The following is a 15,247-nucleotide window of genomic DNA, read 5'->3' on the forward strand; positions in this document are numbered from 1 at the left end:
CAAATAGGAAACTCACTTGCCCTACGTTTTGTGATTGTGTAGCAGTTACTAAGTTTAGAGTTAAAAATAATTTATGCTTAATGGTTATTTAGGCTGAAAGTTTCCATTGCCTTTTGCTGGTTGTTATTACAGTTCAAACCAGGGAAATACTGAGTCAATGGAATGCTTTACAGTCATCCAAATAGCCAGCAGGGGCTAAGGGTGTAGTTCAACTACGGGCCTGTGCTTAGCATTCAAACAAATGAAAGAAACAACTAGCCCATAGCATAATATATCCCCAAACAGGAAGACTGTGAATGAAGAAAACCAAGACACAGCATTGTTAGCTATCCCAGAATTACAGCTTTAGAAATATATCAGACATGCAACCCGAGTCAAAAGCAGAGGGGAAAACAGACTGATCACGAAAATGATCACCACGGACAGCATGTTGTTAGCATTAAAAAGCTGAAGCAACATGCCGCAGGCTAAGTAGTGAGCCCGCACTCGCTAAAACCCAAGCACCAAGTAGAGTGCAAGCCCCACTGCAGCTAAGCCCCACTGCAGAAATTACCTGCAAGTTGAGCAGTGACTGCTTGGAACGGTAGCTTTCGGAACACGTCCACTAGGGGCTGCACTTTCCTTATGTTGACTAGCTCATGCTTGCCATAGTCCAGCTCGTACACAGACACCAGCCCATTGGTCAGGATTCCTTTTAAAAGCACCCTGTACCACCTAGAGACACAATGGATTAAAAAGAGAAAACAGGCAAAGTCAACACCCTATCCAAAGGGAAACAAGCATTATATGATACACACACACACACACACAAAAATGAGCCATGGAAGTGTGGAAGCAACTGTGGCTGCTTTCCTCAGAGGTTACCACTGCCTGCTGAGCCCCTGGGTCCTCTGATACATGCTGTTCACTCTGGAGTTTTACAGGTCTCACGGGGCTACTGAAAGGCATGGCTCTATCACTGCTACCCTCTTTAGGCTGAAACAGATGCCATGGGGGTGGTCAGCACAAGGCAAGGGATCCCTCACACTGTGGAGACACAAGATGGCCACATCTGGTATATGGTGTATGTCTGCAAGATGGAAAGAGAGACACAGGTAGGTTGAGGGGAAGCCAGAGAATTGCGTAAGAGCAGAGAAAAGCTGAGAGGGCATGATGGTTGAAGGGGCAAATATGCCAGGGAGGCCAGAGTGAGGACTCGTGAAGGCATGGAGGACTCAGTGGCTGTTTGGGGAGAGATCAAGTTTTGAACCAACAGCATTTTAGGGTATCCTCCCTTGCAGGCCCTCCCATTCTCAGTTTTCTCTTCTCCTTATCGTTTTTTTTTTTTTTTTTTTTTTTCTTTCCTCTGTTTAAAATGAACAGGACCTCAGGTGGCAGGAACAGGCTATCAGCCAGAAACCAGCGGCAAGCCCAGGGTGAAACACAGCTGGTAGCTTACAATGAGGCCAGTTTTAACCCCTGTATGTGACCAAGGGCTTCTAAGGGAATAACAGGAACCTTGGGGCAGGCTTGAGAGGCAGTGAGAGAGAATGCACACGTCTCACTGACAACTGAGGCATGGAAAGGATTCCTAACAAATACCTGGGGATCGGGAGCCAATCACTCCTGAATGGGAATCACCCTTGCCCATAGCCCATAGCCCTGCGGTGTCACTCTGGCCTGAGCCTCAGCGGTCTCATGTACAACATTTTACTTCTTGGTTCCAAGTGTCTAGCTCAATATGTGGCATTACAATAGGCATTTAAAAGTGCCAGCCAACATCTGCAGATAAACTAAGTGAAGACTTCAGACCAGACTTTTCCTGGTAGAAATGCCAGGCTGCAGACTGCTCAAGGGGGTACGGGAAATACACTTGGTCTCTACCCACAGCATCATCAATGCGCTTCAGGGGACCAGTGATGGTGCTGTGTTTCCAGTCCACTGAGTACAGAGCAATAAAGAGTGCTGCAGGAAACAGGTGTGTTTCTGCTCAGGTGAATTTCCGAAGCCAGGTGATTATTACACAGAGGCTCAGATTGGATTACATATCAATTCCAGAACAATCATGACCCAGAGTGTTCAAACTGTGGATGCTGGGCCTTTCCCCAGGGTTTAGATTCAGGGGCTGGGTAAGAAAGGAGAAGGGAGCTTTTAATGTGTTTCCAAGTGCTTCTTATTAAGAGATTTGGAGGCCATGACAATTTAAAAATGTGTCAGAGTCCTATGTATTAGCTTGCCATAGCTGAGAATAAAGTTCAACAGTCGAGAGTCTTTAAACACTTCACACTGGTTAACTAATGAAACTTTTAAAAAATCACTAATATTCTTATCTATAAAATATCCATTATCCATGAACAACTGGCTGGTTAAAAAGCTCAAAAGTGCAGGTACAGAGCTGCCCCAATGGTATGCTGGAGAACAGGCAGGTCCCAAGACCAAAGTCACTCATCCACCCTCTGACAACAGTCTGCATGAGAACTAAGTTACCTGGTGAAGACTTATTAAGACAGATTTATACAAACCAAGTCAACCCCACTTATGCTTAATTGTAGTTAATAAAGCGACATAATGAATTTACAGGTGAAAAGCTGACACAGGCTCATGATTTTCAAAATGAGCACTAGTATTCTTTTCACATTTTAAGAATTGAAAATTGTTTTTTTCTCTCATAAAATTGACATTTTACATATGCATATGTTGACTATCTTAAGAAAAAGTATTTTGTGTAAAAAAATTAGCTGTGTGATCTTTTTGAACTCTGTGTGTGTGTGTGGAGGGAGTGATGAAGGGGAGAACAGGGTGGAAGATTTTTGTGTTCGGCACTAAGCAGGGCACTCATCTTCCCTGGTGGTTCTTCATTTCCTAAGACCCAGTGGCGTGAGTGTGAAATGGGGAGCTCGTGCTTCCCTGGGCAGATCCAATACAGCTCGATGGCTTGGGGGAAGGAGGTGTGGATACAAACAGAACTGCACAAGGAAGGGAACAGGTGTGGAGAAACAAACAATGCATGCCACTCCCTAAAAAGGTGCTCACAACTGCCAGGAAGCAACTCACAATGTGTGCTGCAAATCTGTGCATCTTTCAACTAATAATTTCTTTCCAAAGACTCTTATTGAATAACCAGAGGTGAAAACAATGGTTTATTATTTATAATAATGGCTATTATTATTTATAATACTCAAAAGATCTGGGAGAACCTACCCAACTAAAGAAAATGCTAATTCTGCTTTCCCCGTGAGACAGATAATCACTCAGCCAGAAACCATTTCTGAGGAATTTTTAGCACAGACAATTAGAGTTTTGAAAAAGTACAACTTCTTAACAGCGTATCAATGATACAAATACACCGATCAAACTGGAAAGATTACAGAAGTAGCTAAAAAATGTTATGTCTGGGAATCTGGTTTTAGTTTCTTATGCTTTTTTTCTCCTCTAAATTTCCCTCAATAAACATTTTTTAAAAACTTCATTTTATGTATGTAAAATTAACTTTTAACATGAAAATGGTTAGTACATTTCTACATGTTATTACTTTAAACATCAGAAAATTTGCACAATTTACCAAATCCATTTTTCACTCAAAATTCTCATTTGTTCAGGCCAAATCTCGCTGGACAGACTAAGGACCCTCATGAGCACTCTATACTCTTAGAAGGACAAGCTCTGCCCAGGACCTACTTATTCTCCACTTTGGCTGCATATACTTGGTCTCTCTCCACCGCTATGTGGCGCTCCTCAGACACACTGTAGTACAGGATCATCTCTTCCATCAGCACTTCCAGCTTATGGATCTCCTGCCAAGGCTGGATGACAAAATGGCCTGGGTGACAGGCCACAGGCACATACACATCCATGTGTTCCCCTGACTTTGACAAGTGGACAGGAGGGGGCAGTTCCTCCAAGGAGAAAGAGCTGGTGTGGTCCAGAACAGACTTTCTGATGACCTCTGGGTGGGTCTTTCTGAGACTCTCTGCAGGGCTGCCTGGAGCAGGTGTGCTGCCATTCCTGTTGCCAGGGGAGCTGGCTGTAGCAGGCACAGCGCTCAGAAACACATCCTTCTGATGCTTCCACAGGTCTGCATTTGTGATCTGCCGGTTAATGCTGCGATGGGGATCCGGGAAGTTCTTAGGAGTGAATAAGTACACATAGGCGACTCCCTTGTTCTCATCCACCTTTGTAACCTTCAGGAGATGGAAAGAAGCAACTTACAAAGTCCACATTGACACTGAATCCTGACAAGCAGAATTTATATTAACCTCAAATATCAAAGCAGAGTATTTTGCAAAAATACTATTCATGGTAAGATGGATTATCTCTCACAGCCTAATAGGCCCTGTGCCAAAACATCTATAAAACAGCAGCAAATCTTACGCAAACAAAAACTGAAAAAACAATGCTGGAATGTATACGAGCTGTGATGTATACAATAATGTAATGTATACTACTACTGAGGGAAGAAGAGCCGTAATGTAGCATCAAGGCTTTAAATGAGCGACACTGCATCCATCCAGAGCAGGATGAACACGGAAGCTTCCACCCACTGGCCACCCAACCTCAGCAGTACAACAGCCACGGTGATGATAAGCGCCTGACTCAGGCCAGCTGAGCAGGATGACAGTTACTGGGACTTTGTTTGGCCCTTGTCTGTATCTCCTTCCACAGTTACACAGAGCAGCTGGGGAAGAAGAGGAGAACAACTCCACCAAATGAGAGCCTTCTTGACTTCCCACTGTCCATAGGGACCACGGTCATTATGGCTGCACTGATGCATGTCTGAGGGCTGGGCAACTTAGTGATCTCATCAGCTCCTCCAGTTTGTCTTAAGGACAACAAAAATGAGACACTTCAGCCTGTGTCTATCCTCTATGCAAGGGGACACAAATGGGAGACAGGGACATGGACAGGAAGAGGGAGAGATGCCTACAAAACAGTCAGCCAAGGACTATTTTGAAAACTGTGCTCCCTCAGCGAACCATTTAAATCCATTCTTTGGTGTCTACTGAGATACTGTGATTCATCTTGAGATTTATGATACAGACTGTCACTAAAACTAACCACTAAAAAGTACTTTTAAAGCTAAGAATGATGAACTGAGCCTGTAATAGTAGCACCTCAGAGCTCAAGGCAGGAGGATTAGCCAGCCAGTGCTACAAAGCAAGGCACTATCTCAAAAGGAAAAAACAATCATGTGTACCCAAGACTGTCGAGAAAACACCACACACTATCATGATAAATGAAGACCATAAAACAAGGCATCATCAAACCAGCAAATATACTAGCACGGAGCATGTGATGAGCAAGGTGCACAGCACAGCCTGGACAACACAGGCACACAGGGACGGACAGGAGAGCCAGGGCTCACTCCACAGGCACACAGGGACAGACAGGAGAGCCAGGGCTCACTCCACAGGCACACAGGGACAGACAGGAGAGCCAGGGCTCACTCCACAGGCACACAGGGACAGACAGGGGAGCCAGGGCTCACTCCACAGGCACACAGGGACGGACAGGGGAGCCAGGGCTCACTCCACAGGCACACAGGGACGGACAGGGGAGCCAGGGCTCACTCCACAGGCACACAGGGACAGACAGGGGAGCCAGGGCTCACTCCACAGGCACACAGGGACAGACAGGGGAGCCAGGGCTCACTCCACAGGCACACAGGGACAGACAGGGGAGCCAGGGCTCACTCCACAGGCACACAGGGACAGGGGAGTCAGGGCAGGGAAAGTGACCTACAGCTTTGGGAAGGTACTGTTTGAGGGATTTCACCTCCATGTTTAGATGTAATAACAGTGTGCATGGGTTTAAGAGCTAAAAGGGGTGTCTAACGTTCTTCACTATAGAAATGTGAGCAACAAGCTAAGAAGCTTCAGGAAAAAATGGGCAAACACCAGGTTAGCAGTGGATGACTTGTTTATAATCCAACCCAATTTAGAAAAAAAATGTGTTGAAATATTTATCCAGAGATATTATCACAATATTGGAGTCAATTTAACTATTTCTTAGCAAAACTGGAGAACTAAGCTTCTCTGCTACTTTAATAACAACTGGAAAAGGGGGTTCTGAGTAATACAAGAGATGGAGGATAACTCTTTAAATAGAAATGAACCATGAAATATCTGCAGCTACATGTATAAGTCATCTCCTGGAAGTAAAAATGTGTCCATTTATGCCAGTGATACGAGATTCATCCATGTAAGCCCTGAGCTCTAGCTCTTTCCAGACATCCCAGGAACAGTGAGATAACTAACCTTAATACTGCAGTCCGAGCAATTCAAAACAGAATCTCTTAGCCAAAGAACAGCATCTGGTGTCCACATGCCAATAGACTGTGGAAGATCAGCCAAACAGCACTTTATAGCCTGGAAGAACAAATAAAAATGGTAACATGGTATGGAGCAAACCCACTGTCTTAAAACAGGTCTAACATCTGTTTCCCTAAAGCCAGATTCCACAACAGAAGACAGCAGTCACAGCTCTTGGTCTGAGGGTCTGCTATATGTTATCTATTTATGTCACTACTTTTATTTTTTAATCCTCCCAGGGGCCAAGGGGTTTATACCAGACTCTATTGTCACCCCACAATCCTTCTGGTTCAACACATGCTGTGTACCATCTTATAGATGGTGAAATGAGTTGAGACAGCAGCCTGTGGCAGGTCTCAGAACTGAACAGATGGGACACCTGGAACAACCTAGCTTAGCTTCGAGCCTCAAAGGAAGCTTATCTGCTTCACTCAGCATCTCCCAAGAAACCAAAGGGTGCTGAGCACTTGTGCTCACCTCCTTAAGGAGGCAGAGATGAGAAGCAGAGAGGGCAAAAACCCTTAAGTCCTCGGGTACCCAAATGCCACACACACACGCACACGCACACGCACACGCACACGCACACGCACACACACACACACGCGCGCGCGCATGCGCGCGCGCACACACGCACACTGGGATCCTTCAGCCATATGTGAATCTTGAACTAAGGGAGGCAATTTGTGACCAGTGTGAAAGCTCCCACACATCCTTCTCTGTGCTCTCTAAGCACCCCATCACGCTCACCCTCCCCCTAGGCTCTGAGTCTCTCTCTCCTTGGAAAGGCTGTAGGTGATAGCTAGGCCATCCAGAGTGGAGAGAACACTTTGCAGGACCTATGGGCAGAGGGAAGATGGGGACAGGCAGCCCTATAGGTTGGTACAAAGTACAAGCTCTGAGAGATAGCAGGAAAGGCCATAGACTGCTCAGCAGCTCCGCCACCAAAAAAGTGAGCATTTAATATAATCAGATTTTCTAAAGGATTAAAAGAAATGCTAAAGGAAGCACTTTAGTGAGAGAAAGATACTGTTTTTTTTTTTTTTAAATCCTGCAATCTATTCACATGTTTAATATATCTTAAAATCAAGAGCTGAAACATTCAACCTTTCTGGGTTTGCTTCTGTTACTTAGACCTCTTGGAGAGATGTGAACTAGAGGCTGGGCAGGCTAGCCTTTAGGGACCTGCAGTCAATAGTGATCACACTTACTAAATAAGGAATCTAGCCAAGGTTAACAGAAAATAAAAGGTGTCTAATGTCTTTTTTATACAACATTGCAACATAACAAAGGGACTGTTATGTGACTTTTAGAGAGGCAATAGTAGGCCAGAAGCCCCTTTCTCCAGCCAGGGAACCTTGTTAATATGATACAGGCCCTAGGTGAACAAGACCATGAGGAGACATGGAGGCCAGAGCCAGAGCAGTGTCACAGACTGTAGCACTTAAAGGGCCATGGACTTCCAGTATTATGGCCATCTATCAACAGGTTAAGAGCACCATGGAAGCAGGCTGACAGTCTAATGACTCCATGTACTTGAAAACAAATATTTACTGAACAGTTTTCTGTAAATGTGTCTACTTCTTATGCAAGTCAGACAAATTCACTTCTGAAAACCAGTGAAGAGGAATACTCGGACACTCTCCAGTCTCCTTATAAACTGAGATAGTGCTCGTGATCATGGCTGCCACTGGTGCTCAACAGGCAGGAAGCTCTTCTCTAGCCTAGGTGGGACGTACCTGAGGGGGTATGGCAAGCATTTCCTGCAGGAACCGAGGTGGTATTTCTCTGAGTTCTGACACTTTCACAGATGTCGAATTGCCTGAGTCCAGGAACTGAACGTCAAGTGCACGGCTGCTGTGAACATTCGTGATCTGCAATGAGATGAGCAGTGGCTTACTGTCACAGTGGGGAGATGGACACAATGCCTCCAGCACAGTCAAGCTATCAGCTTTTCTTGTTTAAAGGTATTTATCAGACACTCCTGGACTACAACCCCGACCTTTCTTCTAAGTCCACTTGACAGTGAGAAAACAAGGACTGCACAGCAAGCCTGCCCACCATGAGGACGGCAGTGTCTACCAGCTCTCCGATTCTCGAAATACTGCTAACTAGACAATGCACTTTTGAAAATACTAAAGTATGGAGAAAACTTCTTAGTAAGAAAATAAAGAACACCAATAAGTCAAGATAGAATTTTTTGAAATCATAACATACTTTACAGTTTTATTATAAAACCCAGTCACTTTTATTATTTTGCCATATGAAAAACTCTGAAGCTTAAAAAGTCAGAGGGATAAAGTCCAAAGTAATGTTCAGCAATGGATAAACTACAAGAACAAAGACATCACTTAAACAATAGCAATAAAATAATATTATATATTTATTCTAAGTATTTGTACATGTACTAAGAATCACTTTTGTCCAAAATATACAGCAGAAATTTAAATATAAATTTAAACTGAGTGAAAATTTACAAGATGGCCCTATACTTTAGAGTCATTAAAAAAAAAAAAAAAAGGCCAACTATAGCAGTATTTTGGAAAGTTTAGAGGAGACATGTCAGGTATTCGATGAGGCATCCAGACTGGACCACAGGGCTGAAAAGGACATGGGGGGACAATCTGAGAAACAACAGAAAATCTTGCACATTAGTTACTTGTATTAATGTTGATTTCCTGGTTTGGTGATTAGAGACTGGTACACAAATGCTAAGTGGGGGCTCTCTATATTACTTCTGTAACTTTTCAGAGTCTTGAGTTACATCTTAAATTAAAAACAGTTCTGTACAATTAAATATTATTGACTAAACAACAGCATCAAGAGCTCAATAAGACCATCTGAGCATGTGACATCCTCTAGACCTCAGCCCTCTGAGAACTGTCCTATCAAAGGGAGGAACCACTCCGGAACTCTGCTCTCATTTGGTTAGGGACAGACGAGTCTTACTAAAAGTAAGTCCAGTTAAATGTTGAAGCACTTCAGAAAGCAGTCATATGATGTTTCTTCTCTTCTAGAGTTGTTTTCCTTGTGGCTCTTAGGAATATTGGACACAGGAAGGGGGTCACAGTGGCAACAAAAACTGAACACTCATCAGAAGAGGGCAGTGTTGGGCTGCCACATTACACAGCAGTGCAAACAGACTACTCCAGCAATGGAGCTGAGTCTCACACAATGAGTGGAAGGCATGCTTCAGAAGACACCTTGACATCTTCTGTCAAGAATGCACTGACACTTACTTACATAAGAATTTAAAGGAGTTGTTCTTTAACCATTCACATATGTGTATACGTATATAAGCATGAGAGACACATGCTCTCTCTGTCTTTCAACATTTAACTTGACTGTTGAGTCCTCTTCAGTATCCTGGGTCATTAGGACAAATGAATCCTCACCAGTTAGCCTGAATGGGGGTCTCCTACTTCCCCAAACTCACCTAGCAAATGAAACTTTACATACACACATATATACATGTAGAGGCCAGAGGTCAATGGGAATAGTTTTCAATCACTGTCTACCTTATTTTTCAAACAGGGTCTTTCAAAGAACCCAAAGCTCACTAATTCAAGCTTATCAGCTCAGCAAGGCTGCCCCAGAGTTTCTCTCCCTCCCAGAGCTCAGTTTACAGCATCTGCTGCTGTGCCTGGCTCTTTTTGTGGTGCTGGGGACTCATATTTAGGTCCTGATGCTTGTGTATGTAGCAAGCACTTTACTGACTGAGCCATCTCCTTAGTCCTATATTTTTTTAACTATGCATATTAAATACATATTCATCTCTATAATTCTAGAATATTCTATTATATATAATACATAGCAAAGCTACACATGTAGTCATAAATATACCAAGAGCATGAAGAAATTTTGCTGTTAGTTTCTTCAAAGCACAAGAAGGGAGATAAGAAAGGGAGCTTGGCTGTCAGAAACCGGTGATGAGTCCAAGCACACTTACTGTGCTTTCGAGAAATCTGCTTGTATACATGAAACACTTAGCAATGATCTCTACAAGCCAAGAGGCTGATTTTACCTCCACTCGTAACCATTTCCCTTTGCAATGGAAGAGGCAGATCTTCCCACAGAAGGGTAGTGAGATGAAGTACTCAGAAGTCATGTGCTATGAAACAGAAAAGCAAGAAACAGCTCTTACTCTCAGCAAACATTACTACAGCACTGGGAACAACATGGAGGCATGGACTGATCACTTCTCCTCCCCGGAACAGCTGCAGCAGACACAGCAAGCTTACTTACCATGGTGCTTCTGCTGTCATGCTTGCTAGAAACAGTTATTCACTCACCCGGCACACACATGGCACACAGACTGATACGGTTACAATGTCTACAATGTTAGTAGGGTCAGTGGGGCTCAGTGGGCTCTGACTCTACCAGTTCCACAGGAAATGGCTGCTGAATTTGACCAGACCAGAGAGCAGATGGATGAAGGCAGGAGGCTGAGTCAGCCACGAAGGCCTCTTCCCTCCACCTTGTAACATTTAACTTCACTTCACGGTTTAATTCCAAAATAAGACATGTCAGCAACATAGACAGAAGTGCCAGTGAGATGTTAACAAATGACAGCGTTCTTCTCTGCCCCTCTTCTGCAAAGCCTGCACTGACGGCCTGCCCAGGGCTTGCTGTTGCTCACTGTTGCTAGTGTCTATGCACAAGGACTCCCTTGGGTGGCACAGCACTAGGAAATTGAGTCCTCTTCAGCATCCTGGGTTATTAGGTCAAATGAACCCTCACCAAGTTAGATTCTCTGGGAATCTATTACCCCAAACTCAACTAGCAAATAGTACTTTACATACATACATTTTACACACACACACACACACACACACACACACACACACACACCCCTGCAACAAAAAGGAGTAAAGCTATATATCTGATGTCTCCACTCCAGACAATATGAATAAGAGATTCAATATATATTTTAGACTACATATTCTACATATGAAACTAAGTTAGGAACTTAAAAAAACTAACAAAATAACTGTCTCTATCCTAAAGCAGGACAGTAGCCAACTAGCCAAATATTATAAAGTTGAACAAAATAACTTGAGGTGCTAGACATCTCTTGCAGGTAAAAGGAAGGGTTTCCTTCCAGGGAGTGAGAGGTCAGGGCTGAAGCAGCAGGAACTTGTTTATCTGGAAACCATAGCACATTCTAGATTATAATTATGTCATATTGGAGGTTAGGAAATCATATTAGTGACTTAAAACCTCTGCATGTCCTGATCCAAGATGAAAGGAAGGAGGGACGGGAGGAACGCAGGAGGGATGGAGGGACAGCAGGAGCCGGAGCTCATATAGCTGAGCCATGGAACTACAGCGATGGCTGCCTTCCTCAGAAGAGGCTGGAGGGTGATGCCTGACAAGTTGTGGACATGTGCTTAGGGCACATTGGTTGCCTGCCCTAAGTAACCAACTATTCCATTGCTGAATACTTCCTACATGCTAAGCACTTCTGTAGGCAATACTGAGACTGTGATTTCATTGGAACAAATTGCTACACCTTCATTTTATAAGGCAAAAGTGGGAGTTTTTCCCGAAAGCGCTAAAATCTGGGTTTTCTACCAATCATTTTGAAAAATCAACCTCTAACTAGTAAACAAATATTTACCCTAATACATTCTGAGCCCCTTGCCTGTGGTCTGAGGCTGATCTCAGGAGACAGTACTCCACCATACCTTGCAGTGGAAGTAGTCCTCTGTCTTATGCAGAAGGTCATTGAGTTTGTTCAGACCCTTGCATGGCACCTGGCAGTAGAGTGTCCCATCAGAGCAAATGTTAGTCACTTTGACATTTGTGTACATGGCATCCACCTGGTACAAGCAGAGACACATGGAGACTGTTTGAGGACAAATGCTTCCCTTTACCTAAGCAGTTACCTGAACAGTACATCACACTGACACATTTGTGATGGTTAACATTGTCAACTTGACAACTCTGAGAATCCAATACCTCAGCATGCATGTATGAGGATGTTGCGAGAAAGATTTAACTGAATGAATACCTAGCCTCAATGCGGGTGATGTCATCCCATGTGCTGGAGTCCTGCACTATGAACTACATGATTTTTTTAAATTCAAAGCATCTTTATTTGCAGATTATATGATAGTATGCATAAGTGCCCTATTAATTCTACCAGGAGAGTACAGCTGATAAACAAGTTAGGGCAGAGTAGCAGTTTACAAACTTGCACAGCACATAGCTTTGGGGAAACACATCAGAAAAGATCTAACCACTCCAAGACTACATGCTGGTCTGTGGTGAGAGACAAGTCTGAGTGCAGGTAGTGGTGGGGATAATATTTTTTTACATTTTATTGATTCTTTTCGAGTTTCACATCATATTCCAAGTCGCACTCATCCCCCCATCCCTTCATACCCACACTCTGCCCTTGAACCCCCCCCCAAAGAAAACAAACAAAGCATTCTCACTGTGAAAGCTGTGGTGCGTTGCACAGTACACACTTTGGCTGAGCTGGTCAGTCTACCAGCTCTCCAATACCCTCACTACCAGGGTGAACTTTCTAGCATTGCCATGGCTAGCTCACCCAATGCTGTAGCTGACAGAGGGGCAAGGTCAGCTCTCCTACTATCATGCCCTTGGGGCCAGCTTACCTGTACCCACACCACCAGAACCAGCTCTACATTGCTGCCCAATCAAGGTGTACTGACTGCTGCAGCTGGTAAAGAGCCAGCTCTCTTGCTCTCACATCCTTGGAGCCTGGCTCACCTGGTGCCTTCACCGTTAGGGTCAGCTCTACTCTACTGTGTTGCCTAGATGGGGTACAGGGCTCGCTCTCCTGAGTGCTGCGGCCAGTGAGGGGCAGGGCTGGCTCTCCCACTCTCATGACCTCAGGACCAGCTCTCTCAACTACTGTAGGTGGTGAGGGGTGAAACACCACCTCCTGCTCATGCTACCTCTTGGCAGAGGAGTGGCTGGACCATCTCTCCTGATCCCCCTGGCACCAAGGCCATTACTACTGTGCTGCTCAGGTGAGGGGCAGGGCCCACTCTCCTGCCTGTTCCAGGTGGTGAGGGGGAAGGGGGGATCTATATGAATATTAATGCTTTTTAAAAACTATAATCAACATAAAAGATTTTAATCTCAGCCATTTTGGGGCCAAATTACAATTTTTATTTTAAAATCATAGTCTTATTTGCTAACAGCCTCTTTCCCTAAGTGATTTTATCAAGTCTTTAAAATGGTAAGCCTGTTCATTAGCATCTACCCAACTGTTTCAGCTGAATATTCTATAATTTATTATGTCCTAAAGATTTAAAGAATGTTCAGACTAACAAATATTTCCATGAATAAAATTTTTCCTTATGTTTTTTAATCTTTATAAGAAATTTTCATATAAAAATTTCCACCGCAGAAACTGTAAAACAAAGAAATGTAATTCCTGAGAAATAATTACTAGCTTGTCATTTCCCATTTACTTGCTCTCCTTGCTTTTCCATAGTGAGGTGATGTCATTTCCCCCCTGTATCCCCTCCTTGTTTTTCCAGTCAGGTGATATCAATTATTTGCCTAAAATCTATAACTTTCTTTTCATATGATTTTCTTCTCATCTCCCCTCTCTTTTTTTTGTGCATGTATGTACACATGTGTTCCCGCATGTATGTATTCATATGGAGACCAGAGGTTGATGACAGGTGTTTTCCTTAACCACTTTCTATCTTATTCTTGAGACAAGAACTCTTATTGAAGGAAGTCACTGACTTGCCCAGACAACTTGCCTGCTGAGTCCCAAGCATCACCCTGTCTTGGTTCCCCAAGAGCTGGGTGGGATTCTAGATGGGATTCAGCCACTGGAGCTGATATTTTGTTTTGTTTTGTAATATGTGGGTGGTAGGATGGGACTCGGGTCCTCCTGCTTGTATGGTAAATATTTTAACTGAGGAGCCATGTCTTCGGCCCTGACAATTTACTTTTGTAGGAGGGATGCGGATCCTTGTGCTTACAGAGGAGAACAAGGGAAACCAGGAGTGTTAAGCATACAGGGTGCCTTCAATATGCCTAAAATTCAACTACCTGATATCAAAATCTTGGAAGTCTGCATCAGTATCAGCTACTTAGTTGTGTTGAGCCGAATTTCTTTCTTGCCTCGATGGACAGACACTCTGCTGGCCATAGTGTTTGCATAGCCACCCTACGCAAACACACACACATACACATACACACACACAAACTTTCACACTGAACAGCAACCACAGTGGTACCTGGAGATGAACTTCTAGCGATCTGTCACATATGGCCTTCAGGCAGGTGGCATTGATGTTAATATCATCTTCTCCTGAAGTGTCATACAGCACCACCAGTGGGATATCTGACTTGTCCAGTATCTCCACTGCAAAGATCTTCCCGCATGTTAATGATTCCACCACCTTCACAAGGTCGGGATCATCATTCAGAATCTCCAACCCTGAAAAACAGCAACTGCTTTCATTTCTGTTTAGTCACAAAAGCATCATGGCTGTATGACTTCATTGTCTATTTTGACTACTCACTAAAATGAAGAATCTACCTCAGAATTACAACACTTTTAATGAAGTTTTGTTTTGAAATCTTCTTTACCTTACACATCCGTAGATAAATGACACAATGTGAACCTCTTTAAGAGATACACTAGAGAGCTGGAGAGATGGCTCAGCCATTAAAGGCTGCTCACAACCAAAAATAAAAGACACATTAGAGCAGGTACTTAACATAATGAGACAGATGACCAATTAGAGCTTTACTACAGAAGGAGCAGCCTTTGAGACATATGCAAATCTATATGTAAAATAAAAGACTAACATAAACAAGAACCTGTTCTTGCAAATCATGTACCTGTAATATCTTTCCTATGCTGGTTTTCTGTTTTCAATTAAACATGAACAACTTTTTCTTATAAGATTATTATATATAACTGCAAATCCCCTCTCCTCTGCCTTTTCCTCCTTATTCATCCC

The 15,247-nt window shown here is 43.5% G+C and overlaps 1 protein-coding gene across 7 annotated transcripts in view; it reads right to left on the minus strand.

Annotated features, from left to right (window-relative positions):
* Positions 1–15,247, minus strand: part of Tdrd7 (tudor domain containing 7) — a 66,323-nt gene that overhangs the window by 4,104 nt on the left and 46,972 nt on the right. For 4 of the 7 annotated variants that reach the window (XM_076935030.1, XM_076935027.1, XM_076935029.1 and 1 more), the window contains 7 exons: positions 14,516–14,718; positions 11,972–12,106; positions 10,234–10,395; positions 8,024–8,158; positions 6,234–6,344; positions 3,658–4,160; positions 554–714 (listed from right to left, as the gene is read on the minus strand). In XM_076935030.1, the coding sequence (XP_076791145.1) occupies positions 554–714; positions 3,658–4,160; positions 6,234–6,344; positions 8,024–8,158; positions 10,234–10,395; positions 11,972–12,106; positions 14,516–14,718 (1,410 nt within the window). The remainder of the gene's footprint in view (positions 1–553; positions 715–3,657; positions 4,161–6,233; positions 6,345–8,023; positions 8,159–10,233; positions 10,396–11,971; positions 12,107–14,515; positions 14,719–15,247) is intronic. The other 3 variants (XM_034501760.2, XM_034501761.2, XM_076935028.1) reach the window with 1 other exon arrangement.

The sequence above is a fragment of the Arvicanthis niloticus genome, chromosome 5 (genome assembly GCF_011762505.2).
Source record: "Arvicanthis niloticus isolate mArvNil1 chromosome 5, mArvNil1.pat.X, whole genome shotgun sequence".
Classification (NCBI taxonomy): Eukaryota; Metazoa; Chordata; class Mammalia; order Rodentia; family Muridae; genus Arvicanthis; species Arvicanthis niloticus.